Source organism: Artemia franciscana, chromosome 7, assembly GCF_032884065.1.
Source record: "Artemia franciscana chromosome 7, ASM3288406v1, whole genome shotgun sequence".
Taxonomy (NCBI): Eukaryota; Metazoa; Arthropoda; class Branchiopoda; order Anostraca; family Artemiidae; genus Artemia; species Artemia franciscana.
Genome location: NC_088869.1, coordinates 26,052,511 through 26,080,474, shown reverse-complemented (window position 1 = coordinate 26,080,474; position 27,964 = coordinate 26,052,511). Strand labels below are relative to the sequence as shown.

At 35.6% G+C, this 27,964-nt stretch overlaps 1 protein-coding gene across 3 annotated transcripts in view; it reads right to left on the bottom strand.

Annotated features, from left to right (window-relative positions):
- LOC136029072 (pterin-4-alpha-carbinolamine dehydratase-like) overlaps positions 1–24,294 on the bottom strand; it is a 46,945-nt gene extending 22,651 nt beyond the window's left edge. Inside the window, exons 1-2 of one of the 3 annotated variants that reach the window (XM_065707117.1) lie at positions 24,240–24,294; positions 18,382–18,461 (exon numbers count right to left, since the gene is read on the bottom strand). In XM_065707117.1, coding sequence (XP_065563189.1) covers positions 18,382–18,461; positions 24,240–24,273 — 114 coding nt within the window. In that variant the 5' untranslated portion in view covers positions 24,274–24,294. Of the gene's footprint in view, positions 1–18,381; positions 18,462–23,884; positions 23,919–23,984; positions 24,107–24,239 lie in introns of those variants that run through there. The other 2 variants (XM_065707119.1, XM_065707118.1) reach the window with 2 other exon arrangements.
- Positions 24,295–27,964: the final 3,670 nt, after the last annotated feature.

The following is a 27,964-nucleotide window of genomic DNA, read 5'->3' as shown; positions in this document are numbered from 1 at the left end:
CTGAGACATGAATTCCTTCTAAAAATCGAATTTTATTAAGATCCGATCATCTATTCGTAAGATAAAAATACCCCAATTTTCACGTTTTCCAAGAATTCCGGTTTCCCCCTCCAACTCCCCCAATGTCACAGGATCTGGTCGGAATTTAAAATTAGAACTTTAAAGTTTCCTTTTTCCTTCTAAATATCAAATTTCATTAAGATCTGGTCACCATTTCGTAAGGTACAAATACCTCAATTTTCAAAGTTATCCCCCCCCCAATTTCACCAAAGAGAGCAGATCCGGTCCGGTTATGTCAGTCACGTATCTTAGACAGGTTTTTATTCTTCCCATCCAGTTTCATCCTGATCTCACCGCTTTAAGTATTTTCGAAGATTTCCGGTCCCCCCAACTGCCCCCCCCCAATTACGCTTGATCCGGTTGAGATTTAAAATAAGAGATCTGAGTTACGAGGTCCTTCTAAATATGAAGTTTCATGAAGATCCGATCACTCCTTCGTAAGTTAAAAATACGTCATTTTTTCTTATTTTTCAGAATTACCCCCCCCCCCAATAGATCAGATCCGTTTCAATTATGTAAATCACGTATGTAAGACTTCTGCTTATTTTTCCCACCAAGTTTCATCCCGATCCCTCCAATCCAAGCGTTTTCCATGATTTTAGGTTCCCCCACCCCAAACTTCCCCCAATGTCACCAGATCCGGTCAGGATTTAAAATAAGAGCTTTGAGACACGATATCCTTCTAAATATCAAATTTCATTGAGATCCGATCACCCGTTCGTAACTTAAAATACGTCATTTTTTCTAATTTTTCAGAATTAACCCCTCCCCAAACTACCCCAAAGACGGTGGATCCGTTCCGGTTATGTCAATCATGTATCTAAGACTCGTGATTATTTTTCCCACCAAGTTTCATCCCGATCCCTCCACTCTAAGTGTCTTCCAAGTTCCGATCACCCGTTCGTAAGTTAAAAATACCTCATTTTTTCTAATTTTTCAGAAATAACCCCCCCCCCCCAAACTACCCCAAAGAGAGCGGATCCGCTCCGTTTATGTCAATCACGTATCTAGGACTTGTGTTTATTTTTCCCACCAAGATTCATCCCGATCCCTCCACTCTAAGTGTTTTCCAAGTTTTAGGTTTCCTCTTCCCAACTCCCCCCCCCCCCGATGTCACCAGATCCGGTCGGGATTTAAAATAAGAGCTCTAAGATACGATATCCTTCTAAACATCAAATTTCATAGAGATCCGATCATCCGTTCGTAAGTTAAAAATACCACATTTTTTCTAATTTTTCAGAATTACCCCCCCCCCCAACTACCCCAAAGAGAGCGGATCCGTTCCGATTATGTCAATCATGTATCTGGGACTTGTGCTTATTTTTCCCATCAAGTTTTATCCCGATCCCTCCACTCTAAGTGTTTTCCAAGATTTTAGGTTTCCCCCATCCAACTCCCCCCAACTTCATCAGATCCGGTCGGGATTTAAAATAAGAGCTTTGAGACAAAATATTATTCCGAACATCAAATTTCATTAAGATCCCATCTCCCGCTCATAAGTTAAAAATACTTCATTTTTGTATTTTTTCCGGATTAACCGGCCCCCCACTCCCCCCCCCCCAGATGGTCAAATCGGGAAAACGACTATTTCTAATTTAATCTGGTCCGGTCCCTGATACGCTTGCCAAATTTCATCGTACTAGCTTACCTGTAAGTGCCTAAAGTAGTAAAACCGGCACCGACAGACAGACAGACCGACAGAATTTGCGATTGCTGTATGTCACTTGGTTAATACCAAGTGCCATAAAAATAGACACCCCACTTCCTGTTTGACAGAAACACTGAAATACTAAAGCTAATTGCTAAAATAAAAAAATAATTGCCATAAAAAAGCGAAATTCCACATTTTGAAGATTGGAGCTTGAAACCTGTACGGTAGGATTCTCTGATATGATATATATAATAAAGGGATTTTCATTAAGATCACTTGCTTTTTCAGGGGTGTTTCCCCTTTTTTCAGGCATATTTTCTCAGATTTTTAGTTATGGATGGGTAGCAATAACTGAAATAATTTTATATATTTAGAATCAGCATCAAAAGCGAATACTGTAGGTGTAGCAATTTTTATGGGAAATCCATTGTTAGTGTTGGTGAATATTGGTCCAAGTCACTTTTTACTTCCAGTTTTTTTTTTTATCACAAAACTATTTGATAAGATTCCTTTGTGACGAAAATTTTTTTGAACGTTCATTTCATTTAGTTGAATAGGACAATAAAAAGAGGGTTATTTTGGCAGCTGGATGGTAAGTTTAAATTTTGTTTTTCTTTCGCTATTGTTATTTGTTTTGTTTTTTAACATCTGAATATATAAGGGATTTAAGTTCGAGAGGAAAAAATTGTCCTGTTATGAAAGAGGTACATTTTACATGGCCGGTATAAAATCAAACCGTGGTGTCTATGCGGACAGGATGATTTTGGAGTATCTCAACTCTTTCTGTAAACTAAGGCGTAGTAAATTGCATAAAGACAAGTCTACATCTGTTATAATCCACGGAAGCAATAAATCTTTCTGTATTTTTGGTTTGAGTTTTCTTTTAAGATTAAATGCATAACAATTAAATATATTACTGGTTGAATTAATCGATCCTTTTGCCAGGAATCCTTGTCGTTTAAAGTTTACTGTGTTTTGTTTCATTTTGCATGCAATTTAATGCCTCTTTTTATTTGAGTTTTTTCCTAAAATACTTAAAAATAAACTTACAAAATAACCTAAAAAAATAAATAAATACTAAATAAACCTACAAAAAAATATCCTGAAATGCATTCTGGCACCCAACCACCACTGCTACTTTGGCGTTGTATCTGGTTTTTTTTTCTGAGGGGGGATCTAACTTTTTACAATCAGGACATCTAACAAGACAGGTTGTACAGGTTATTATAATTCGACTAAAAATGGCGGAAAAAAGAGCAGATTTCCAAGTTCTGTCTTCCCAGGATTTGAATATATTCCAACCTTTCTAGGAGAAGAGGTTCCTAATTTCTTATCATCATTACGTCTACCAGATGATGGCATTCAATCAAAAACAAACAAACTGTCTCGTGGTATTTCCCTGTGTTTGCAGAACTTAAAAAAAAATAACTCTGTACTGAAAACTAAGCTCCCGTCTTTTTCTAGAAGATAAATTTAACAGTAAAAGCCATTTTTATTGCCAGTAAAAGACTATTGGAAACTTTATAAATTAGTCTTTTATTTTCTGTAGGCTACTTAAAGGACTTTTCTGCTCTTATCCTGTCTTATCGCGTTGGTTTTGTTTTGTCAGTAAATCTATAATTCTTCCGAATTCAGAAAATATAAGGAAACATCGCGAGCCAGTGTATTTAATACAGCTTTTCAAAAATGTGCTGCATAATTTTATTCATTTTAAGTTTCAAATTCACTCTATACTTTCATCAGGAAAACTTAGTTTAAGAAAAAATTATTTTTCTGGGAAACATGACGAAAAAAGTCAACTTTAAATTCTCGGATCTTACAACAAAGTTCCACGGAATATACTCGTTCTTAATTAGCCAGTCTACTAAAATAACCAACAGGGAATAAGTTTTAAGGAGTAATATCCAATCAAATAGACAGTGTTAGAATCTTCGTTCGGCAAACAAGTGTCAACGGAGTTATCAAGGCAGGTCAAAAATCAAATACAGGACATTATTAGCGTGTTCAGAGTAAGAAAGAAAGGGTTATCGCCAGTTAAAGATAGAAGATAGGATGAAACAGTTTATACACAGGTCTACTGAAGTTAATGTCACTTTCCGACTTTCATTACTGGGCTTACTTGGCGTGCAATACTGAATCGTTCCTATATAGAACGTAGCTTTTATAATCAAACAGTTCGTGCAGTAAGGAACGACTGAGCTCAATAGTAACCCAAAGATGTCAAAATACATAAGGATTTAGATGTCAAAATACATAAGGATACATAAAAAGAATCGGCTTATTATGCCGATTCCAAATATACAAGATTTATTAGTTTAGTGTTAAAAATCCCATTAAAAATTATGAGCATGAGAAAATTTGTCTGATTTTCGAAAAAGAGGGGAATGTCCCGAGAAGTCAAGGAATCTTAATGAATATTACACCATCAGATTCAGCGTATCAGAGAAACCTACTGCAGGGATGTCAAGCTCCCATCTATAAAAATGTGGAATTTTGTACTTTTTGACAGAAGAAGATCATGGATGTGTGTTTATTTTTTATTATTATTTTTTTCCAGGATTGATCGTTCCGATCCAACGGTCGTAGAATATCAAGAAAGGGCTCACCTAAACAGAAATTAAAATTTATAGTGCTGTTTTTAAGAAACCAAAATACTGGAGGGCAACTTGCCCCCCTTCCATGCCCTTCCATTTCCCAAAAATTATCCAATCAAAATTTTGTGATAGCCATTTTGTTCAGCATAGTTGAAATGCAGATACGCCTTTGGCGATGACATGTACTCCAAAATTCCTCGTGAAAGGTCTCTAAGTTATGAAATTTGCCCGTTGTTTAAGCATAGTATTTGTTGTTGGGAAGTAAAACATTTTTCGGAAAGGGGGGGGGTACATTTTCGATGTAGAGGGTTTTTCACATGGGATAATTTTTCACGGAGGGAATATTCTGGGGTTTCTTCGACCATGAGGTGGAGATGAGGACGAGGAAGGGGCAGTCCCCTTCTATATGATATAAATTCTGCTTATTTTGGGGTTTAATGATACTATTTACTCTTACAACAACAGTGTAGACAAGAAACGTTCCCATAAATCATAAGGGAGTAAATATTAATTTCACATTTTTGATGCGTTTTTTATCAGTAAAAAAAAATTTGTTCTTTTCTTCATTGTTTTTACGTATCGTAATTTCTCTGTGGCTGCACAGTTCCGTAAGTGGATGTATTTTCCACGGGGGAGTCATCGGTAGGAAATTCAAATTATTTTATAATATTGGCAACTTCCTTACACAAGCTCAATTACAGATTTGACATTTAGTCATCAAATTAAGTATATTTGGGCTAGACCCGTCACGATTTTTTTTTTCCTTTGCTTAATAAAAAAAAATCATGGAATCCTAATGTAGAGCTCGAAGCTCCTATTTGTAAAAATGTGGAATTTTGCAATTTTTGCCAGAAGAAACATCACGGATGCGGGTTCATTTGTTGTTTTTTTTTCAGGGGTGATCGTATCGACCCAGTTGTTCCTAGAATAACAAGAGAGCTCATTCTAGCGAAAATTAAAAGTTCTAGTGCCCTTTTTAGTGACCAAATAAATTAGAGGGCAACTAGGTTCCCTCCCATGCTCATTTTTTTCCCGAAGTCACCGGATGAAAATTTTAAGATAGCCATTTTATTAATATAGTCGAAAAATCTAAAGGGCTGCAAGTTATGAACTTGTACATATAGTATCGGTTTTCCCATTATACATATAGCATCGGTTACTGGGAAGCATACAGAACGTATACAGGGCAGTCCCCCTTCTATATGATATAAACTCTGCTTATTTTTAGGTTTAATGTTACTGTTTAGTTTTAAAATAACAGTGTAGACCAGAAATGTTCCCAGAAATCGTAAGAGTAGTAGTAGAATAGATATTAATTTCAAATTTTTGATTCGTTTTCTAAAGTTTCTTTTGCCCCTCTCCCCCTCGCACATCCATTTTTACCTTATTTTGGTGCATTAACAGAAACTTAACAAATCATCGGCTCAAATATGCTTTTTGGGCTAGGCCTCCCTATAAATGAAAACAGAAATCTCCTCAAAAGTATTTGTTTTATGCAACTAACAGACACTTACGCAATGCAATATTCCAGAATCCGAAAAATATACAAAATGTAACTAGCTATATAATATGTTACCTCTATGAGTTCTATTGTAAAACAATAGATTACAACCAGGTGCAGAGATTTCAATAGCGATTTCAACCCGGTGACATAAAAACAAATCAAATATTCCTGTTTCCAACAGTTCCCCCTAGAGATTTCAAAACCTGAAACAACTCAAATAAGACATCAAAACCTTGGAACAAAGCCTAATGACAGTAAAGTAAACCATTATGACGAATAAACCTGCTGCTAAAAACAAATGAAATTTGACGGATCACGTAAAATAGTTGTTTTTCCTTGAAAGCGAAGCAGGGTGAACCGATGGCTGGCGTTTACCACCCTCCTTCCCCACACACAAAGAAAATACCCCCTGCACTTACCCTCTTGCGGAAAATAGCCCCGGTTGAAACTACCAACGAGGAATATTGACCCCCTCAGACAATATCCTCCCGAAAAATACCCCCCCCCCCTGGAAACTCACCCCCGTGGGACGTATCCCCTCCCAGGTGGAAAATACCCCGATCCAGAAAATGCTGACCCTTGAAAATACCCCCCCAGGATATACCCTCGGTAAGTACCCCCCCCCCCCTCCAGGGAAAATAAGGTTCTCGGAATTGGAGAATTTTACTTTACTTATTTTTTTTATATTTCGTAGGGGGAAGGAATTTTGGTACTTGTGTCTTATACGCCACTCACTCAAGTTTAAGCTGTGTAAAACTTGTAAACCTGTGGCAATCTGTAAAACTTTTATATCGTAAACTTGAGTGAGTGGCGCATACTACACGACTACTCAAGTTTACATAGCGTAAGCTTGAGTGAGAAGCGTATAATACACGACTTCCAAAATTCCCTCCCCTTACAGAAACAAAAATCTCAAATTTGGAAAGCCTTATTTTCCACTGGGGGGGGTATTTTCCTTATTGTGAAACACGACAACAAACCGGTTTCTTTTTTAATGTATATGTTACTTTAGAAAAAAGATTGAGCTATATATTTGCACATTAGGTGGAGGGGGTAAAGTATAGCGGGTCTGCACGTAAAATGGATTAAGTACAATTCTTCAGCATATTATGAAGTAAGAGTTGTTTTCTGACTTCAAACTGTCCAAATACTTTACCCCCCCCCCTATTTCCAAATATGTATCCCAAATTATATATAGTTCCCATCTATTTTGTCCCCTGTCTTTGTCTTGTCTCACGTAAAGCTGAAAGAAATTAACTAGGAAACCGGTTTGTTCTCCACATAGCGTAAACTTGAGTGAGTGGCCTATAATACACGAATACCAAAATTCCCTCCCCTTATAGAAAAAAAACAAAACAAAAATCTCCAATTTGGAGCGTTATTTTCCACTGGGGGTATTTTCCGGGGGAGAGGGGTATTTTCTGGAGGGTGTGGTGGGTATTTTCCACATAGGGGGGGGGGGGTATTTTCCGATGAGGAATGTTTTCCGGGGTGTTTTTTTCTGTGTGTGTGTGTGGGGAGGGGGGTAAACTCTGGAGGGTCCGGGTGGTATTTTTTGGAATGGTAAACGTTAGGTGGAAGGGAGAGGGGGGGGGGGGGTAAATGCCTAGAGCCGGGTAAACGAAGGTTAAGCAAGCAAGGTAAAAGTAGTTAGATTAGGAGCAAAACTTGAAAATAATTTGAATTTATTTCTACCCATTTTTGGCTTAATGTAGCTCTGTACTTTTCTTTGACAAATTTATTTTGTGAAAAAAGTCTTATAAATTAATTTTTGTTCGTTTTTTATTGACATTAACTAAAAGAACTTTTTCCACTAACTAAGTTTTTCAAAGAAAGTTAAACAACTCCATTAAACTAAAAATGTTGAAAAATAGAATCAAATGATTTACCAAGCATAAAACTAACAACAATCACCCTGATTAAATATATGAAACCCAAAAACGGACAGAAATTACAATGAATAACTGTATCAAAGTCAAAACGAGAAGAAATTAACATGAGTAGAGCTCAAAGCCCAATTTGATATGGGCAATGGGGGCAACTGCTACCTCAGGACCCACGTATTCCCCCCAGACCTCAGTTTACCCCTCCAGCTCAGATTTAGTTTCTGCAAAAATTCTTGTCAAAACTAAGATAAGTCTGCACAACTCAAGTATCCTGAGAAACAGGTCAGTTTTCTTTAGTAAATATTTGCTTTTATGGTTATATATGGATAATTTTTCAGTTTTACTGTCACTTTAACTTAATTTGGGAAAAAGAGCTCCAACGTTACCCCCCCCAAGGAATTTGATGAAATTACGCCAATGTCAAAACCCTTATGCATTCCAAAGGCCAGAACATAATTTGCACTTAACTGAAAAAAATACAAGTGAATTTTCATTGTCAGTTTAGTATACATATGCTGATATTTATTTCTTAAAATCTTAATAATATTCGATTTATTAGAGTATCTTACTAAGTATTCTTACCAAAACAAACAAATATATAACCCATGGAGCAAAGGCAAATGACGTCCGAGAGTTTGGCTTTAACATCTCGATTGAAAGGAAAAGTCTCCAACGCAAAAAAAATGAAAGATTTTTGCCTTTATCTAGATGTTTGAGGTGATTTAAAACCTAAGTAAAATCCAGTAAAAGACTTTAAGTGAAACTTTTGCTATATTTTATTTTCGAAAACAAAAAAAAATGTTTATATAATAAAGAGCGATAAGGTTTCAATGTTTTATTATTTACTAAATTGAAAAAAATATATTTTGAACTGAAAATAAGGAGCAGCGTCAAACCTAAAATGAACATAAATTATTCCGTATATGAGGGGGTTTCTTCCATCCTCGATACTCTGCTCTTCGCGCTAAAGTTTTTTAGTACTTATAAAAAAAACTTCAAGGAGATAAGATATATTATCTTTATTTCAGAAAAACCTCTATCACAAACCCAAAAAGGGCCAAATTTGGACTTAGGAGACGATAAATCATATTGTTGCGCTAAAACTGGCAATTTTTGCCAAAAATGTAAAGGCAATTTTGCAAAGAAAAATTATAACGAATAATAAATATAAATACATATATATATATATATATATATATATATATATATATATATATATATATATATATATATATATATATATATATATATATATATATATATATATATATATATATATATATATATATATATATATATATATATATATATATATATAGATTATAAGGGACACTAAGAATGTCGAAGCATCAGCGGATGTTCTAAATAAGCAGTCCTTGTGCTTCAGGAGTCATTCTTAAAAATTCGGACAAAATTAAAAACAGTATAGAGCAACGCATCAAGGAGGAGGGAGACCCCCTAATATAAATTGAAAAATTGTATTATTCAACATTGGCTATTAGGAAGGAGAGGTGGCACCCCTCACTGTGTTGGTTTGGGGGATACCAGACGCCTAAGAGATTTCATTTCAATTCCCAAATAGTTTAAATCTACATGGGATTTCAATGCTGATTATTAAATATATAAGTTTCATCAAGTTTAATCCTACCCATCAAAAGTTACGAGCCTCAGAAAATTTATATTAAAAAAGGGGAAATATCGAAATGAAAATCTAATATAATCTAAATGAAAATCACACCATCAGATTCAGTGTATCAGGGAACCCTACTTTAGAATTTCAAGCTCCTATCTGCAAAAATGTGGAATTTTGCATTTTACGCCAAAAGAAAGACCACATATGTGGGTTTATTTGTTTTTTTCCCAAGGGTGATCGTGTCAATCCAACGGTAATAGAATTTTGCAAGAGGGCTCATTCTAACAGAAATTAAAAGTTCTAGTTCCCATTTTAGTGACCAAAACATTGGAGGGAAACTAGGCCCCCTCTCCCGCTCATTTTTTTCCCGAAGTCACTGGATCAAAATTTTGAGATAGCCATTTTGTTTAACATAGTTGAAAAATTTTAATAACTGTCTTTTGGACGTCTTAACATCCCACAGTCCTGGGGGAAGGGCTCCAAGTTATGAACTTTGCCCATCGTTTACATATAGTATTGGTTATTGGGAAGTATACAGACATTTTCAGGGGGGATTTTTTCTGGTGATGGGGGGAGGGGTCAGTGGGAGTGGGTTACATGGGAGGATCTTTTCACGGACGAATTTATATTTGAGACCACACAAGCTAATCATGACAAAACACAAAATCAAAAAGAATTTTTTTTTTCGATTGTTTGTCCCTTCCTCAATGCCTTACTCCTTACGCTAAAGTATTTTTAGTAATTTAAAAAGAGCAATTTATTCTAATTAAATGGTCTTTGTGATTAAGGAGTCATTCTTAAACAATCGGAACAAAATTCAAGCTTTAGTGTAAAATTTCGTTTTAATCATTCATATACGATGAGCCACAGTCAAAAACTGCATTAATTCAAAAACGTTCAGAAATTAAATAAAACAACACTTTTTCAACTGAAAGTAAGGAGCTATATTAAAACTTAAAACGAACAGAAATTATTCCGCATATGCAAGAGCCTGTCCCCTCCTCAACGCCCCGCTCTTTACGCTAAAGTTGGACTCTATGTCACAGTGCTAATTTTTAAAACAATAAAAAATAGCGTAAGGAGCGGGGCTTTGAGGGGGGGACAGCCCATTTCATATACAGATTGATTTCTGTTCATTTTAAGTTTAAATATCGCTCCTTGCTTTCAGTTAAACAAACATGTTTTTTATATTTAATTGATTGCATAAAATTTAGGGTTGAATTATCATATGCTCTTTTTTCTCGCGTTCCTTAAAATTAAACATTTTTTTTTATTCTATCTTAGCTTGTCACGTTAAGATGTAGATTCTAATGTTTTAGCTTTTCATTATTCTTTCTACTGCAAGGTTGAATACACAAAAGGTCAAAATCGTTAATGAAGTTTTTCTCAGAATGATGTTTCTAGTAGTAAAGAAAGTTTGGTAAGGTCATTGGCACATAATTGTGCTTATCCAAGAGCCTTATATTAATAAATCTGGTAAACTTTTATGTGTACCGCATATGTAGAATATCTTCTCAAAGACAACGTTTGAGAAAAGATTTCAACCAATGAATGTGTTACAGTGGCTGTTTATCTTAAAAGTAGATCTAATCTAGTTTCATCCATGTATTGCCCTCCAGTTTTGTGCTCAGTAGATAGTTATTTAGCAAGTAGAGATAGTCTTAGAAATTATTCAAATTATGTTTTGGGTGTAGATTTTAATGCCAAGAGCTCACTGTGGCTTAATAATATTTCTTCTGACTTGAAAGGTAAACCCATCGAGGAATTCTCTTACCAGGAAATCATTAGTAGTACTGAATGACCCATATATGCCAACTTATGAATGTTCATATTCTAGCCCCGACATCACAGCAGTTGGTTTAAATTTACTAAAATTTGTTGACAGCTGGGAAGTGACAAATGACCCCACCACCTCCTTATCTGATCACTTGTATATCAAGTTTAACCTAGTTTTTGAGGAGGATATTGTGGAAATTTGTAACAACGTGAAGTCTAATTACAGAAAAACTAACTGGAATGTATTTAGTAAGGTTATTTTAAACCTTATTTACGAGACGTTGATTTTTTTGTAGTGTGTACATGTTTTTCTTCTTCTGTAAAATACCTGTTTTGGTTTCATCACGAAATAAAGTATCTATCTACCCAGACAAAAAAACTAAAGTATTTTTATTTCAAAATAAAGACAAAATATTTATCATAATGAGTTTGTGAAGGGGTATATTTTTTCAGGGACGAAGATTGTTCTCATAATTGTTTTGCGAATAGTAAAATACATCTTTGTTACCCTATCCCCTCCTTATTGCGGAGACATATAGCCCAAATTATATGTTTATTTAGTCTAAGCTTATCTCCAAAAATTGTTTAGTCGGTCTATCTTCGACCAATTTTCAGTCGAAATGTCCAATAGCTGTGTCTCAGGATGACTAGATCCGCCGCCCCCCCAAAAAAAACAGAGAGAAGAGCTACAAGCTAAAGCCTTTGCCAATTGTTCAGATAGTTCTAGGCGTTTAAACTCCCAAAATATAGCTCCCCCCGCGGAAAACATAAACCTAGAAAATTCCCACCATGGAAAATACATCTTGACTGAAAGGAAATTATTCCCAAATATTATTTACCCACTGAAAATCCCCCCCCCACCCCGTCTGCAGAAAACTTTCCCCCAAAAATGTCCGTGCATTTCCCAATAACAAATACTATCTGTAAGTAGTGGACAAATTACAAACTTAAAAAGGCGCTTAAACTTCTACAATAGGATCCTCTGAGCATTTTGCAATTAGGGAGTGAGGGGGATACCTCAAAGGGTGTATTTTAATGCTAAAACTTCACAGTTCTCATTGAACCATCAAATAAATACAGAATTAGTTCAAAGGGAGAGACAAGGGGATGGTGGAGGTAAAAAAGGATGTATAATGACCAGGGGGGGGGAGAAACTTTTAAAAAGCATCAGGAATGTGTGATTGATGTCTACTCTCTTATGCCTTCTGGGAATATTTCTGGTCTACGCTGTTGTTATGAAAGTAGAGTATCATTAAACCCCTAAAAAACAAGCGGAATTTATTGTGTATGGACAGGAGACTGCCCGTTCGTCATCCACGACTCCACCTTATGGTCACTGAAACTCCGGAGGGTGCTGATTAGATCAAATATTAAGAGTCTTAGTCTAGGGGTGGATCTAGAGCAAAACCAGGGGGCAATGTGAAAAGGGCGCCAAGGAGCAATATCTTGGGGGAGAGCCAATAATTGACCAAATCGACAAATTCATTCTAAAAAAAGGAGTGAAAAAAGAAACAAACAGGGAAATGGGGGTGCCAGAAAAATCTTGGGGGGCAGGGGTCCTGCCCCCTTGATCCGCCAGTGCTCTAGTCCTTTATTATATTATAAGTTGAGAAGTCTGAGGCCGTTTCCCCAATTCTGAAACGAAATAATCAACAACTTTAAAGATGAATGTACTGCCAACAGCCTCCAAATCAACGAAGAAATACTAAAATCCTTCGCTTTAATCCCCTGAAGAGACTTTGTGTGCCCTCCTCTTCCTTATCCTAGTGAATCTTCGGCAGTAGTGCTTGGTGTCAAGTTTAGCATCGACTGCTCTTTCAGCCTTCATGGCGATACAATTATCAAAAAGGCAAATAGTGCGATGGGGACACTTATACTAATGCGTCGATTTGGTTTCTCAGTGGCACAACTAAGGATAGCCTATCTCACTTACATTCGACCAATTTTAGAGTATGCATGTCCCGTATGGGGCCCACAAGTCAATAACACTATTTACCTAAGTGACCAGCTTGAGTCAATACAAAAAAGAGCAGTCAAAGTAATATTGTGCGATGTTTTTACTGAATATAAGTTAGCATTATCCACTTCCCTTTCTTGAAGAGCGTCGTCTCCGTTTGATCCTTGAATTTGGCCAATATCTTCTCAGAAGGTCTCACCAGTTTTAGTGAAACATCGAAATACTAGGTCGAAGAACATTGACAGATTAGCAGCACCTCCTTCACGCACAAATCGTTTTTCCAATTCATTCATCCCTTTCTTTGTATCAAAGTATAACAATTGTTGATTTAATCCTATTCGTCTTCTGATTTTTTTTTTCCCGTCGTTTGATTTAATCCTTTTTTTGTAAGCACAAGCGCCATTTAGTTTTATGACTACGAGAGATTGTGCAAATAAAACCAATTCTATTCTACTATCCTTAAGGGGAGATTCGTCGGGGACTATTTTCAACAGGGGTATTTAGCAAGGTTTTTTTTTGGGGGGGAGGTGTATTTCTGGAGAGGGGAGGGTGTGAAAGATTCTTTGAAAGTGTGGGATACTCTTTGGAGGAAAGATATTTTCTAAAGGGATAATTTTTCATTGGGAGGGAAGTTTTCAGGGGATAGACTTTTCAACAGAAATTTTACACGGGGGGAAATTTGGCTGAATTCATATAAAAAATTCACTCACTCACCTCATGAGAAATAATCCATGAAGAACTATCTATTAGAATTATCTACGAGAAACTTCCCGATGAGGGAAAGTTTTCAACACTAAAAAATAACAGTAAGATTATGCTCAAAAGAATTTTTCATCCGAAATAATACAAGATTTTTTCTTGGGGGGGGGGGGGGCATTGACAGCGATGACGGACTTTTACGGGGGCAAATTCATGGGGGAAGTATTTTACGTGGGGGAATTCTCCTTTGGGTAATTACCATGAATGGGGAGGTGTATGTCCCGGTATTATTCGAAAAACGACTAGAAATTAAATTTTGAGAAAAAACATTTTTTCAACTGAAAGCAAGGAAACAGTTTTCAACTGAAAAATTTTTTCAACTCCTCCTCGATACCCCACTCTTTGTGCTAAAGTTAGACCTTCTTTCAAAATTCTTAAAGAAGGATTCATGAAAAACATCGGCCGTTTAATTAGAACAATTAGCTTTTTTAAAGTGGTTAAAACTTGAGCGTAAAGAGAGGCGTATTGAGGAGGGGACAGCCTATATACGGAAAAAATATCTGTTCGTTTGAAGTTTTAATATTGCTTCTTACTTCCAGTTGACAAAAATTGTAACTTTGAAAATATAACTATCATAAAGATTGATAACTTACAACTTCTTGAAAATACATTTCTAAACTCCTTCCGAGATACCAAGGGTATAATCAAATTTCCAAATTAATAGTGTATGACATGTGAATATTTGCTAACATTCCCGATTTTCAGTGCAAGTTTATTCAAATTTTCAAATAAGAACTACTTTTTAACCCACCCTCCAGATTAAGAAAAATACCATTGCAAGTATTTTACTAAGACATTACCTGTGTTGATATTTTATTGAAAAAGACAGACAGTGAAAAACATCCCCCACCCGAATTTTCACAAATTAGTACTACTCTCCATTGATTTTCACTGCAAAAGACATATTAAAACCTGGTATACGGGATAACCTGCGGTACCGGCAAATATTTATCTAGACCTGTGAATGTTTGACACATAAAAAATTAGACTTCAAAACACAACTTAAACATCAGATTCACCTCTCATATGCCATCTTCTATTTTGAAATACCTATTCCATAACTCGTAATTAGCAGACCCATATATTCAACGGATACGTCTTAATATCCATGCCAAAAGCCAAAACAAGAGACATTCAAGGCTACTACTTCTTGTAGATTAAATAAAAAAAACTAGTTTTTTTAAACTGAAAGTAAGGAGCGACATTAAAACTTAAAACGAACAGAAATTACTCCGTATATGAAATGGGTTGTCACCTCCGCAATCCCTCGCTCTTTACGCTAAAGTTTTTAATTGTTTTAATAAGTAGAGTTGTGGCAAAGAGTTAAACGGTCGATGTTTTTCATGAATCCTTCTTTAAGAATTTTGAAAGAAGGTCTAACTTTAGCAAGTTTAAGTTTTAATGTCGCTCCTTACTTTCAGTTTAAAAAAACTAGTTTTTTTTATTTAATCTACAAGAAGTAGTAGCCTTGAATGTCTCTTGTTTTGGCTTTTGGCATGGATATTAAGACGTATCCGTTGAATATATGGGTCTGCTAATTACGAGTTATGGAATGTCGCTCCTTACTTTCAGTTAAAAAACTAGTTTTTTTTATTTAATTTTTGAACGTTTTTTGAATCAATGCATTTGATTTTGGCTCTCTGCACATAAATTATTAAAATGAAATTTGCATATTAATTCTTTTTTTTTGGCTAAATGGCTTTCTCTTAGTTTTGATCAGAAAATTTTGAGAAATAAGGGGTGGGAAAGGAGGCCTAGATGCCCTCCAATTTTTAGTTACTTAAAAAGGCAACTATAACTTTTAATTTTTACCGAACGTTTTTATTAGTAAAAAATATACGTAACTTAAGAATTAACTTACGTAACAAACTTTTCTTTTTTTATTTTTTTATTATGTATATGAGGGGGTTTATCCCCTCGTTAATACCTCGCTCTTTATACTAAATCTTAAGTTTTGTCCCAATTCTTTAAGAATGACTCCTAAATCAGAAAGGCCGTAGAATAAATAGTTGAAATTACTAAAAATACTTTAGCATAAAGAGCGAGGTATTTATCTCCTCCTAAATACATCGCTCTTTATGCTAAAGTATTTTTAGAACCCCTCATATGCGTAATAATCTCTGTTCGTTTTAAGTTTTAATGCTATTCCTTACTTTCAATTGAAAACACTTTTTCATGTTTATTTTTTCATTGTTTTTTTTTTATAGTAATGCTAGAAAATCCCGCACCCTTTTCATTGAATTTTTCTCCCTCCATGACATATTCTTCCAAGGAAAGATCCTCCCACATAGCCCCCTCCCCTCAACGCCACCCCAAACCAAAAAAAATCCCCCTGAAAACGTCTGTACACTTCCCAATAACCATTACTGTATGTAAACACTGGTCAAAGTTTGTAACTTGCAGCCCCTCCCCCAGGGACTGTGGGGGAGTAAGTCATCGCCAAAGACATAGTTATTATGGTTTTCGACTATGCGGAATAAAATGGCTATCTCAAAATTTTGATCCGTTAACTTTGGGGAAAAAATGAGCGTGGGAGAGGGCCTAGGCGCCCTCCTATTTTTTTGGTCACTTAAAAAGGGCACTAGAGCTTTTCATTTTCGTTTGAATGAGCCCTCTTGCGACATTCTAGGACCACTTGGTCGATACGATGACCCCTGGAAAAAAAAAAAACAAATAAACACGCACCCCGTGATCTGTCTTCTGGCAAAAAATATGAAATTCCAAATTTTTGTAGATAGGAGCTTGAAATTATTACTATATGGTTCTCTGATACGCTGAATGCGATGGAATGATTTTCGTTAAGATTCTATGACTTTTAGGGGGCGTTTCCTCCTATTTACCAAAATAAGGCAAATTTTCTCAGGCTCGTAACTTTTAATGACAAAGACTAAATTTGATGAAACTTATATATTTAAAATCAGCATGAAAATTCGATTCTTTCGATGTATCTTTTAGCATCAAAATTCCCTCTTTTAGAGTTTCGTTTACTATTGAGCCGGGTCGCTCCTTACTACAGTTCGTTACCACGAACACGAACTGTTTGACAAAAGCAAGTCTTGTGACGTATTTTCTGATTATGCCATCACCTTCCTGTAATGTCTGCTAAACGGTGGAGATGACTGCGATAAAGTCTTGAGAAATCATCTATACCGATATCAAGACAAGCTAGTGAAGAAAGGGCGCAAGGGGAGATAAACAGAACTTTCTAGAAAAGAAGGCAGCTACGGCAGAAGATGCAGGCAAACGCGGCGATTTCAGAACTGTTTACAAAATTGCCAATGAAATCATCGGGAAACGACGTAACCCAAACGGGCCAGTTAAAGATGAAAATGGCAAGATGGTCACAGCCCCCGATGAAATCTCCGAAGTTTGGGCCGTAAATTTTGAATCCATACCCCCGCCTCTTCTGGAAAGTGCAATTGCTTTACAATTTTTTATAAAATTTCTTATATATCCGTGGAATTTGCCTATTTTTGGATTCCTTGATATCGCCGGACGTCATGCATTAAAAAGAAAACAACGTAGCCTTTACTTTTTTGAGAGAACTGGAGACCCCGTGCCAAATTCGAGCTCTCCTTCGTAAACTGTTCCCTAAGAAGACCCAGTTCCTGCTTAGCGCTAAAAAAAAGAGATACATGGTGATACCCAGGATAAAACACGATTTTCAAAATGGAGTTCATTCGGCCATGCTGATTCCAACTGTGCATCTTTATTTTAATCCACTCCGAGGGAGTATCAAGCTGTTTCAAAACTCTTTGGCAATAACATTTTCCTATTAGAATAAACCTAATAATGGCTACTTTTTCTCAAATAGCTTTAAACGCAATTTTTTACATGACATTTTTTTTTGTCAAAACGTATTTTTAACTTTTGACTCAGCGGGTTGCAGTTTCCTCTCTACTAGATTACAGCTACTGCTGAAACCATTATAAAATTGACAGATTAGATTTTTTTATAACCGTAGACACTTGTATAGTAAAAAAAATTCAGACTTTCAACGTAACGCTTTAAAAATTCATGTGAATATTTCTTAAGGGACACCTCTCGGGGATGGACCCTCACCACCTTAGTCTTGGAAATAAACTGATCTAAAAGCAATGGTATCAATATTGATTTATTCGCAGATGGGGATGGGCAAGTCTGTAAAATCATTTTCCAGCTTGAGAAAATCCCCATTTTATCCCCTCCTCCTTAGAGTAGAGGTAGAGCCATTCCTGAGTTGGTGGTGCCTGGGGCGAAATGAAATACAGTGCCCGCTCCCAAATCAAATATAACCAAAAAAAGCCGAATCAAAATGAAAAATTGGATCAACGTGGGTAATTCCCAAGCCACGGCACCCCTAGTCCACAGCGCCCGGGGTAACTGCTTGGTTGCCCCCCAAGGTACGGCTCCACTTGCTGACATCTATGCTAAAAAAAAAAACAGGACTATTCCAGAGTATGACTTACTCCTTGGTCAGCCCAGATTTGTGTTCAATGGAGTGCCTTTATACTTCGGTCAAAATAAAAATTTACTAGAAAAGGTTAAATGTAAAGGTGTTTAACTGAAGAAAAACACTTACCATCCTTCTGCTAAAAGTAGGTGTCACTAATCCTTTACAATTTGCTTGACTAAATGTTACAACAGAGGCTCTTCGAAACACTGAAAAAAATTTGAGCAAGAAACAGCTATCCAAAACAGGTCTTACTTCGTAATTTACATGATTGTGTCTAACTATTATAACCAGAATTTTAATTTCGATTACCATTGGGAATGCGGTTGCATTTTGGCAATGAAATAAGTGTAAATAAGACCAGACTCAGAAGAACAGCATAAGAGAATGGGATTTGACGCATGATGAAGGTGCGACAAATCCAGCTTTTTCTTCTTCTGTTTTCTTATAAAGTACGACTAACGGCAAGAAAACTAATGGAAAGGCTGGGACTTTCGATTTCATAAATAGCTCTTTTATTGTTTTATAGATTATGAGGCACTTTATTCAGAAGATAGAATATGATTTAATTAAAAAATTAGAGTCCCAGGGGTGCTAATTGGTAGCGTGGGGTTGATTGCCACCCGAAATTTTTAAAATAATTTTTTAGTTATTTTCATTGAAAACTCCTTTTTTGGATGTGTTTATAGGAACAAATTGAAAAAAAGAAATAATTGAAAAAAAATGCCTCTTCCCAGATTTTGAAAATACATTTTACCCTTTCCCCTATATTTTCGTGAATTAGCACCCTTCGAAGGTCCTGTTTTACAAGGATCTAAGTCAATACTACCTATGCAAAAATGCAATTTTCTTGTTGTACAAAGAGGGGGACTATAAACTTCATATCAAAGCTTTTCAGGACGGCAATCTCAAAAGGGCACTTTTATTTCAATTTGGCGTTGTTTATGAAAAGTTTTGCGTTTCTAGTCTATATTCTAAAAAGAATCCCCCCAATTATAAATTACAGTCCAGTTATACCGAAATGAAAATTACTATTTTCCAAAAAGTGTTGCGTGGGAAGTAATTCTCATCATTTGTAATTGAAAATTTTGGAAACATTCGTGTTGATTTTCAGTTGTAATGTCGTTCTTCAATTTCATTTGGTGAAACTTGCTTGAAAAAAATGTGCTCAGTGTGTGTCAGGGAGTTTGCGTCCAAAATATATTTTCTATATTTAAACCTTTCTCATTGGAATGACTATTTAGACTTTCAACCTTAAATCATATTTTGCGATGATGGGACACTGCGCCTCTTCAAATCTTCTCCAGTCATTAGTTCAATTTGAGCAGCCTTCATGACCCTAGCTTTAAGGGGATATGGGACAGAGTGCAGATAGTCCTGGAATTAGACGGGGTCTATCTGCTCTCAACACGACCTCCTCATTTTTGTGACTACAACTACTAACAACAACTTTGCAGATCCAAGCGCCTGAGGCCAACACAGCTACGCACGCTATTCCCATCTATTCCACCCCCATCTATTCAAAACCTCCCTAATTAAACCCTTCCAAGAAATTTTTATTTTCCATAAGTCCTTCTTTATGACCTCCATCCATCCCATTCAGGGCCGACCTGCTTTTCTTTGGCCCTTGATGGTCGGCCGAAAAGGATGATCTTTCGGAATCTCTTATCCTTTATCCGAAGAATGTGTAAAAGCCATCTTAACACTTCTTCATATAGTCCTAGAAAGTAGAATAGAACCACATTTTTCGCACAATCTACTCTTTGAGATATGGTCAGTTAGATGGGTACCCAAAAGAATCCGTAGACAATTCTTCTGGAAAAAATCTAACAAATTTTCCTCTATCTTTCGGAGCGCCCCCTTTTCAGAACGATACTTGACCACTGTTATCACTATTGCTTCTAATATTCTAATCTCGATTCGCAGACTTGTATTCCTATTCTTCCAAACTGTTTTCAACTGTGAAAAAAACATTTTGGGCCTTGGCTATTTCTAATTTTAACATCTTCACTAAATCCAATAGCTTTACTAATAGTACTAATTAGGTAAGTGAAGCTATCTACTTGATCGATCTTCTCGTTCCCCAACATCACGTCGTCACCTTCACTTATTCCCAGTCTACGCGACTTAGTCTTTTTAACATTAATTTTCAAACCTATTCTTGTACATTGAGCTCTCAAAACCTCCAAAAAATCATTCATTGCGCCAACATTTATATCTAGGACACTCAAATGATCAGAATAATATAAATCTAGGAAAATTTACTTTTCCATTCGGTTGCATGCTCTCCCATAGCCTTTGCCGTGCTTCTTAAGACAAAGTTCATCAAAATGATCCATATAAATAGGAAAAAACACAACCCTGTTTACCTCCTGGTTCAGCGGCCAGCTACTAACCTAATTTCGTACCGTAACCACAGCAGTGTTACACTTCGGAGAGGCATATTGAGCGTCACGAGGAGACTCCCCAGGAAAGGAGAGGCAAATGTTCTCAGAGACAAAGGTTATCGACGATTAAATGGAACTATTGGCTTTTATAACCATTTTTTATATCTTAAACAGCTATGTGGTAACGAAGTGTAAGTATGGCGTGACTCGTGTTTACTGTAACCAGAACTTGAGAAAAAAAGTTGGGTAGCAACCTATACCTTAAAAGAATCGATTTTATGGTAATTACAAACACATAAAATAGTTAGGTTTTAAGTTACCCAGCAAAAACTATGAACCTTAGATCAATTTGTCCCATTTATAAAAAAAAGAGGGAAACACTTTCACAACTATATTTTTTCATTCTCAAATACAACTCAGGCTCTAAATTGGTCCCAGCTAATCTTTTTTAGCGTAAAGAGGGAGGATTCAGGAGGCGACAACCCCCCTCTTATACGGATTAATTCCTTTTTTGTTCTAAGTTTCGATGTCACTCCTTACTTTTAACATGATTTTTTTGTCACTGAATATTGTAAAAAAAATGAGCTAAGATCAGATTTGGGGAAAAAATGATCAAAGTTGTGAATCAGCACAAGCACAAAGTCTTGACTCGGCACAAAAACGAACTAAGTACTGCCTCTTGACAAGAACAAGCTAAGTCGTAGCTAGAGACTGACTCGGTCCAAAACAGGCTTACTTGGTGCAAAAATGAGCCAAGTCCTTTTTTGGCTCAAAAACGAGCCAAATCCCGATTCGGTGTAAAAACGATCGTAGTCAAAGTTGCAACCTGATTCGATACAAAAACCATCTAGTTCCTGGTTCAGCAAAAAAGAAATGAGCTAAGTCAAAGGTCGAGACTGACTCAGTGCAAAACGAATAATTACTGACTTATTACAAAAAGAAGCAAAGTCCAAAATGTGGACTGTTTTAGTGCCAAAACAAGGTAAGTTGATACAAAAAGGAGCTTCCCCCTAACTTAGTACGAAACAGAGCTACGTCATGACTCTATATAAATGAGCCAAGTCCTAACGCCGTGCAAAGATCTAGCTAATTCCAGATCCAGTGAAAAAGCAAACCAAGTCCTAGCTCGGTGCAAAAATTAGCAAGTCAAGCATTCGGCAAAACCTAGCTACGTATGTAGCAAACTCTGACTTGGTTTCAAAACAAGTCAACTTTGTTTTAAAACGAGCTAAAATAAACATGAAGAGTGATCTTAAATATTTACTTACAATTAAAGGTCCCAATTTTAAATTTCCCCCCTAAGTGATAGGTTACATGAAAGTTTTTAATAATGACAAAATATTTAACAACAGATCTTTTCAGAAAGCAGTTCCGTTTCTGCAAGCCAACGGAAAATTACAAGCTATAAATGAGACCATGGTTCCAAGCTAAGAATGTCATATTCATTTAGTAAAGGTATATTTAATGTTAGCTTTTCGACTAAGAGGTCCATCAAGATTAATACTATTTTTGAGCATTTTTTTACTCCAACTTGTAGAAGTTATAGAGTTTGAGTGAATAAAATTGTATATTTTCACCGAAGTATTGGTCAGAATACTTATTATAGAGGTGTAGTTTCATCCAATTACAGTTCATTTGCTGATTAATGGATTTTCCAGGCAGTTTTTATTCTTTGGCTGTCTATGTTTATAAATTTGAAATTTGCTCCAATGGAACACTGCCTTGTCTCTGCAAAAGCCAACTTATTATCCGCACATGTTAGCTGTTAAAACACTGGGGGGAAAACGACTTTGGCAATGCTTTATTATGCTCAAAAAGCATGACTTATTAGTCCCCAACTGGAACTAAGAAATGCTAAGAAATTACTGATGAAATACATAAAACAAACAAACACAAAGTAGAAACAATAGGGAAAGTCTTTTCAAGCTAAAGTATTTTTAGTAATTTCAACTATATATTCTACGACCTTTGTGATTCAGGGGTCATTCTTAAGGAATTGGGACAAAATTTAAGCTTTAATGTAAAGATCTCTAGCTGAGGGGCTTTTGTTTAGTAGAAACAATAGGGAAAGTCTTTTCAAGACAGCAGAAATTAATTCATTCTAAAAAATAATTGAAAAATAAAAATAAAAATGTTTATAATATATAATAATATATTATAATATATATAATAATAATATATAATATATAATAATAATAATATATATAATATAATATATAAATAAAAAATATTGAAAAGTTGCAAAGTTAGGTGGATAAAACTCTCAGAAAAAAAAAATTAGAGCTTCAGTAATCACTGGGAAATGCATTTTGAACTGAGTATCACTACCCCTCCAAGGGATAATAGCCTTGTACAACCTTGGCATAAAAAAAATGAACTCTTAGAGATAGATCTACCACTAACATGAGGCGCAAGGCAAATGTTTTGAGCCTCATACCTTGCTCAAATTTTGGTTTGTAAATGTTTTAAAAATTTGAGGATTTGTTTTCTAAATTCATGAAAAAAGCATTGATTTGGCTTAAAATCTTGCTGATGCAATTAAAATTACACTTCCCAAATCAAAGCTAATAAAAAAGTAATAAAAAACCAAAATTTGGGTTATTTTTCTTTTAATTTTACGGAAATTCGTCTTTAGAACTTGATAAAATACTATCAATTTCTTAAAATTTGACAAGGCCATTGGTGGCCAAATTTATTTCTGTGAAATCAAACTGACACAACTCTGTTATATAGCTCAAGTGACAAAAAAAGATCGCACATATTATGAGTAATTAATTTCCTCAAGCATCAAATCCTAGCATCAAAATTTTTATTCAAGCCAAATTTTTATTTATTGATAATATGCTGTGTAAAATATCTAGAAGCTATTGGCTCAACCAGAGAGTGTCTAAGGAGGCGATGGCCCCTTCTACTCAACACTAAAAAAATTTTAAATGTAACAAAATAAGAAAATATGGAACATTTATATTCAAAGTCTAGTAGAAATAAAACTCTTGGCAGGAGCACTTTTGGCTGAAGCATGGCTGGCTGAGTCTATTTTTCAATTTGTATACAAATCATCTGTCTTCTATTTTAACAATTATGTTTTTTTATAACTTAGAATAGATTAAGCTGAACTTTCAATGATCCCTTCAAATTTTTCACATTACTGAGGCATTTGGAATTAGAGTGCTATCTAATAACTACCTCCTATTTTTATAGATGACGCTTAGTAAAAATCAAAAGAAAAACAGTAAATACTATACTGTTAAGTAAATAAGCCATATATTGTGTTTATCTAAAAGTTAACTTAATCAGTAACTAAAGCTCAAAGTGTCATGGATATAGGCCAATAACAATACTTACTGAAAGTGACTCAATAGTTTACTGTATCGATACGATACACAGTTAAACATCTGATACAAAGAGTACTCGAAACTTATACCAGTTTCCCATGCGCTGTACCAGATATCTAAAATTAAATGTATGGAATAAAATCTTTTACATTTTTTTTGCTTCAAAATTAGAAATTGAAGAATATAGAATAACAACTTAATCTCTAATCTGTAAGGTTACTTAGATCACCAAAGCTACCATAAATTAATAAAATTGAACACTCACCTTGCCGAGCATAATTACCTAAGCAAAAAGTCATAGACTAACTGAATGACCTTTTATGGCACGTAGGCAGAAGTTGCTTTTACTTTTAGATAGATTGCTCTCGCCTAATGAAATAAACACAGATGGTGCTACTAAAAAGGAATTCAAATAGCTTGAAATTAAGGGAATTTAATATCCTTTTGAGTGGCGTTTCTTCTTATTTTACGAACCATTTACAGTAACCCTCTGTCCAAATAAATTAATCTATCCATTGTAGATTCCAAGATAACATTCTGTGACAAAAACGCTTGCTTACAAATGACCTGGACAATAATTTGAGTTTTCCTCCGCTGGACCATTTTCATTTGCGAAAAAATCGTTTGATTGCCCCTCCCCTTATGACTTAGCACCTTAAAAGCCTTTACTAAACAATGAAATGCTAAACTGTGTCCAGTCTCCTGTGCTATTTTTACGTCTGTGGGTCCGTATGGTCAATCTTGAAAATGTTTCAGTTTTAGCGATAGACCCGTATTAGATATTTTTAACAGCAAAAGAAGAAAAGGATAAGAAAATGCGTCAGTGACAGAATTCTCGTTGTGTTAGAGACTATTTTAAAATAATGTTTGGTTTATTAAGTTACATTAACGTCATGTCCCCTTGCAAAGGCATGCTGGAAATGGGCTTTCCTAAGTCGGTTTCAAGTCTAACTTGTTTTGAACAATGAAAGTTTTAGAAAAGGAAAACTCAACAGCGACCACTTTCAAAAATAAAATAGGGTCATTTCACAGTATGTTCATTGCAAAAATAGTGTCTACATTTTTGGGTTGACGAATACAGATATTCCAATAATTCGAATTTCGAACCAGTAGTGGTTTTGATTTACGAAAATTTAACAGAGTCGGGGATCGTAAAAAGTAATTTCATTAGTCTGATTTTTGTTGTTTCTTTAAATTTTCCCGGCCATAGTACCAAAAAAAGGCATTTTCAATGAAGATTCTCCAAAAAAGGGTTCATGAAAATATACAGGGAGTGGGGGGGGGGCAAAAATGTCTAGGAGTGTAGAGGAAAATATCTCCTTCTGATTAATGTCCCTGACCTTCTATGGGGGAAATTTCCAAAGTTGGGGAAGACATTTGCTGTATTTTTCACATAAACATCTTGAGAACGCTTAAACCGTCTAAATCTGTAAGAGATAATAAAGAAAAAAAGGAAAATTATGAAATATGGTGATTACCTAGTTATAGATAAATTTATGAATGCTATTTCTGAAAAACGGAAAGTACCTTGAGATTTTAATAAAACTTTAACTAAAAACCTTTTAAAGAAAGGTGATAAGAATGAGCGTGTTAATTATAAAGGAATTAGAATATATTTTCAGGAAGCAGATGCTACTTATTGGACTAAAATGATGCTATTTTGATGATGCTGACAATATATAGTGGGAAGTTCTGAAGCATCGAAAATTGTACTTTCGTAATATACGCTGTTCTTGATGTTACTGTTTTGGTAACGATATTTTGAATGAAACTTAACTTGGTGGAGGTGGATAGCAATTTGAGACCCATTGCTAATTAGCAAATCAGAAACAGACTGAGTGTCTCCACAGGAATGAAGCTTCCGCAGTTCTATTGGGAAGGCAACAGGGGTCTTTATCCGGATAGTCAAAAAGGTATGGAATATGTGATATTTTTGTCTCTGCATTATTGGGGGGCAACTGCCCCACGCATCCATATCCCCAAAAACAAGACGCCATGGATCTCCGTGAAAGTCCCCGAAGACACACCGGAAACCGGCGTCACACTGCCGAAAATCTTATCGAGTGCCGCCACCGAAAATTTTAAGTGCCGAACTAGTTTCTGAGATTATTGAAAGGCAAATTTAATGCAAAGTCTACTATCTAACGTTAAATGCAAAATTTTCAAACTTCTCAAAATGTTTTTGAATCTACTTGTCAACTCTGAACTTTAGACTGTCATTCACTTGTTTCTGTCCTCTTTACTACAATGTAATAAATTCTAATTAAAATGAGTTTTGACTAGCGACGATATTCCTCGAATACCTTATCTATAAATGTTTTTCCATATTCAAAAATGCACCTATTTTACAAAGGCCTGAAAACAAGGAAGACAAATTTTATTAGTAACAATCCCCGCCTTCCCCCACCCAAAATGTTTTTTTTTACATATGTACATGGAAGCATGTACAAAGTGGCAGAACTGAACTTATATACGAACTCTTTGTCTTCCTAACAACCTTCCCCAAAAAATCCAAGTTTAAAATTGCAATATATTCAATAAAAGATTATGTGATTTAGATGTTTTGAATCTTTTGTTTTGGCTCCTTAAACTGCCCGAGAATTGAAAACATAGGAAATTCAAATTAAACTCTGAAATTTAAAGCCGGAATTAAAAACTTTATATTATATAGTACTTTTCTTTATAAGATATTGCCTCTTTTATTATGAAACTTTTCTGTACAAAACGTTGGTTATTTTAGTTCTAGCACCTGGGAACAAACTGTTCTTAAACGACATGTTAAGTTTTCTGAAAATGGGCTATATAAAAACAAAAAAAAATTAAATCCAATGCGCTAAAATAAAAATATCATCGTTTGATATGCTTACCCACCTTGTTCAATACGGCCTCAACCGCAGTACCTTAATTGCTGGGAAGGGAAGGAGAATAAATAAGCTTTGTCATTCTCAATGGAGTTCGTTCAAATGTTTAATTCAAAAACTTTTATTATATCGCTCTTAAGTGATAGGATCCAATCTTGAAGCAATGAGAAATAATAACTTTTGTAGTGTAAAGAGTGGGGTTTTGAGGGCTTGAGGGATATGGTAGTCAAAGAAATGGAATGCAGGTTACAAGACCAGCAAATTCAGACATGAAGTAAAATATAAACATCAGATTTCATCGAGGTTTTATTCGCCATTGATTTATAGTACAAGTATTCTTGTTTCACTCAAGCTTGGGAGCCTTATATACATTCAATTTTAAATTACCTATTTTGCCGAATTAATTCAAATATCAAGCAGTTTAAGGTCTCAGTATTAATCATTTGGGCTAAAAGAATTTTTTTGTGAGAAGTTGAGATTGATATCTTGTCTTTATTTTGTACGAGGTTCGGCCATGGCAATGAAGCTAAAAAGGAATTCTGGACTGAATTCTGATAAAAACTGATACCAACTTAGTTTTTAAGACTTTTTAAAAGAAGCCGAAGAAATTCTGGGAATAGAAGAAACACCGATAAATTGACGGCTTACTTACTTATTTTACTTAAAGCTCTTGCTCGGAAGTGACACCAGCGTAGAGGGAACCAGACATTATGGTGTGCCACTCAGGCCACTCTGGAGCGCAGTTAGTCGCCTCCAGAGTGGCCTATCTTTAGCGATGGTAGAAGCTTCACATCAGTCAATACCCCACGCTGTGAGTTGATTGCGAATGATATCTACCCATCCTGTACGTGGTCTACTCCTGGGGCATTTTCAGCAGTTTGCAGGTGGATGGAAGTCACATATAAGATGGGCAAGTGTTTAAGTGGGTAGGCCAAGTAAATGATCATACCAACGCAGAATGTGGGACTCGAGCTGTTCGGAAAGGTGTGCTAATTTCAAGGAACGGAGGATATCCGTGTTCCGTACCCTGTTGTGCCACCTAGCGTGCTTGATTTTGTGGAGGTATTTTATCTGGACAGCATCTATCGTCATTATCTGCGCTTGAGGCAAAGGCCAAGTCTCTGAAGAG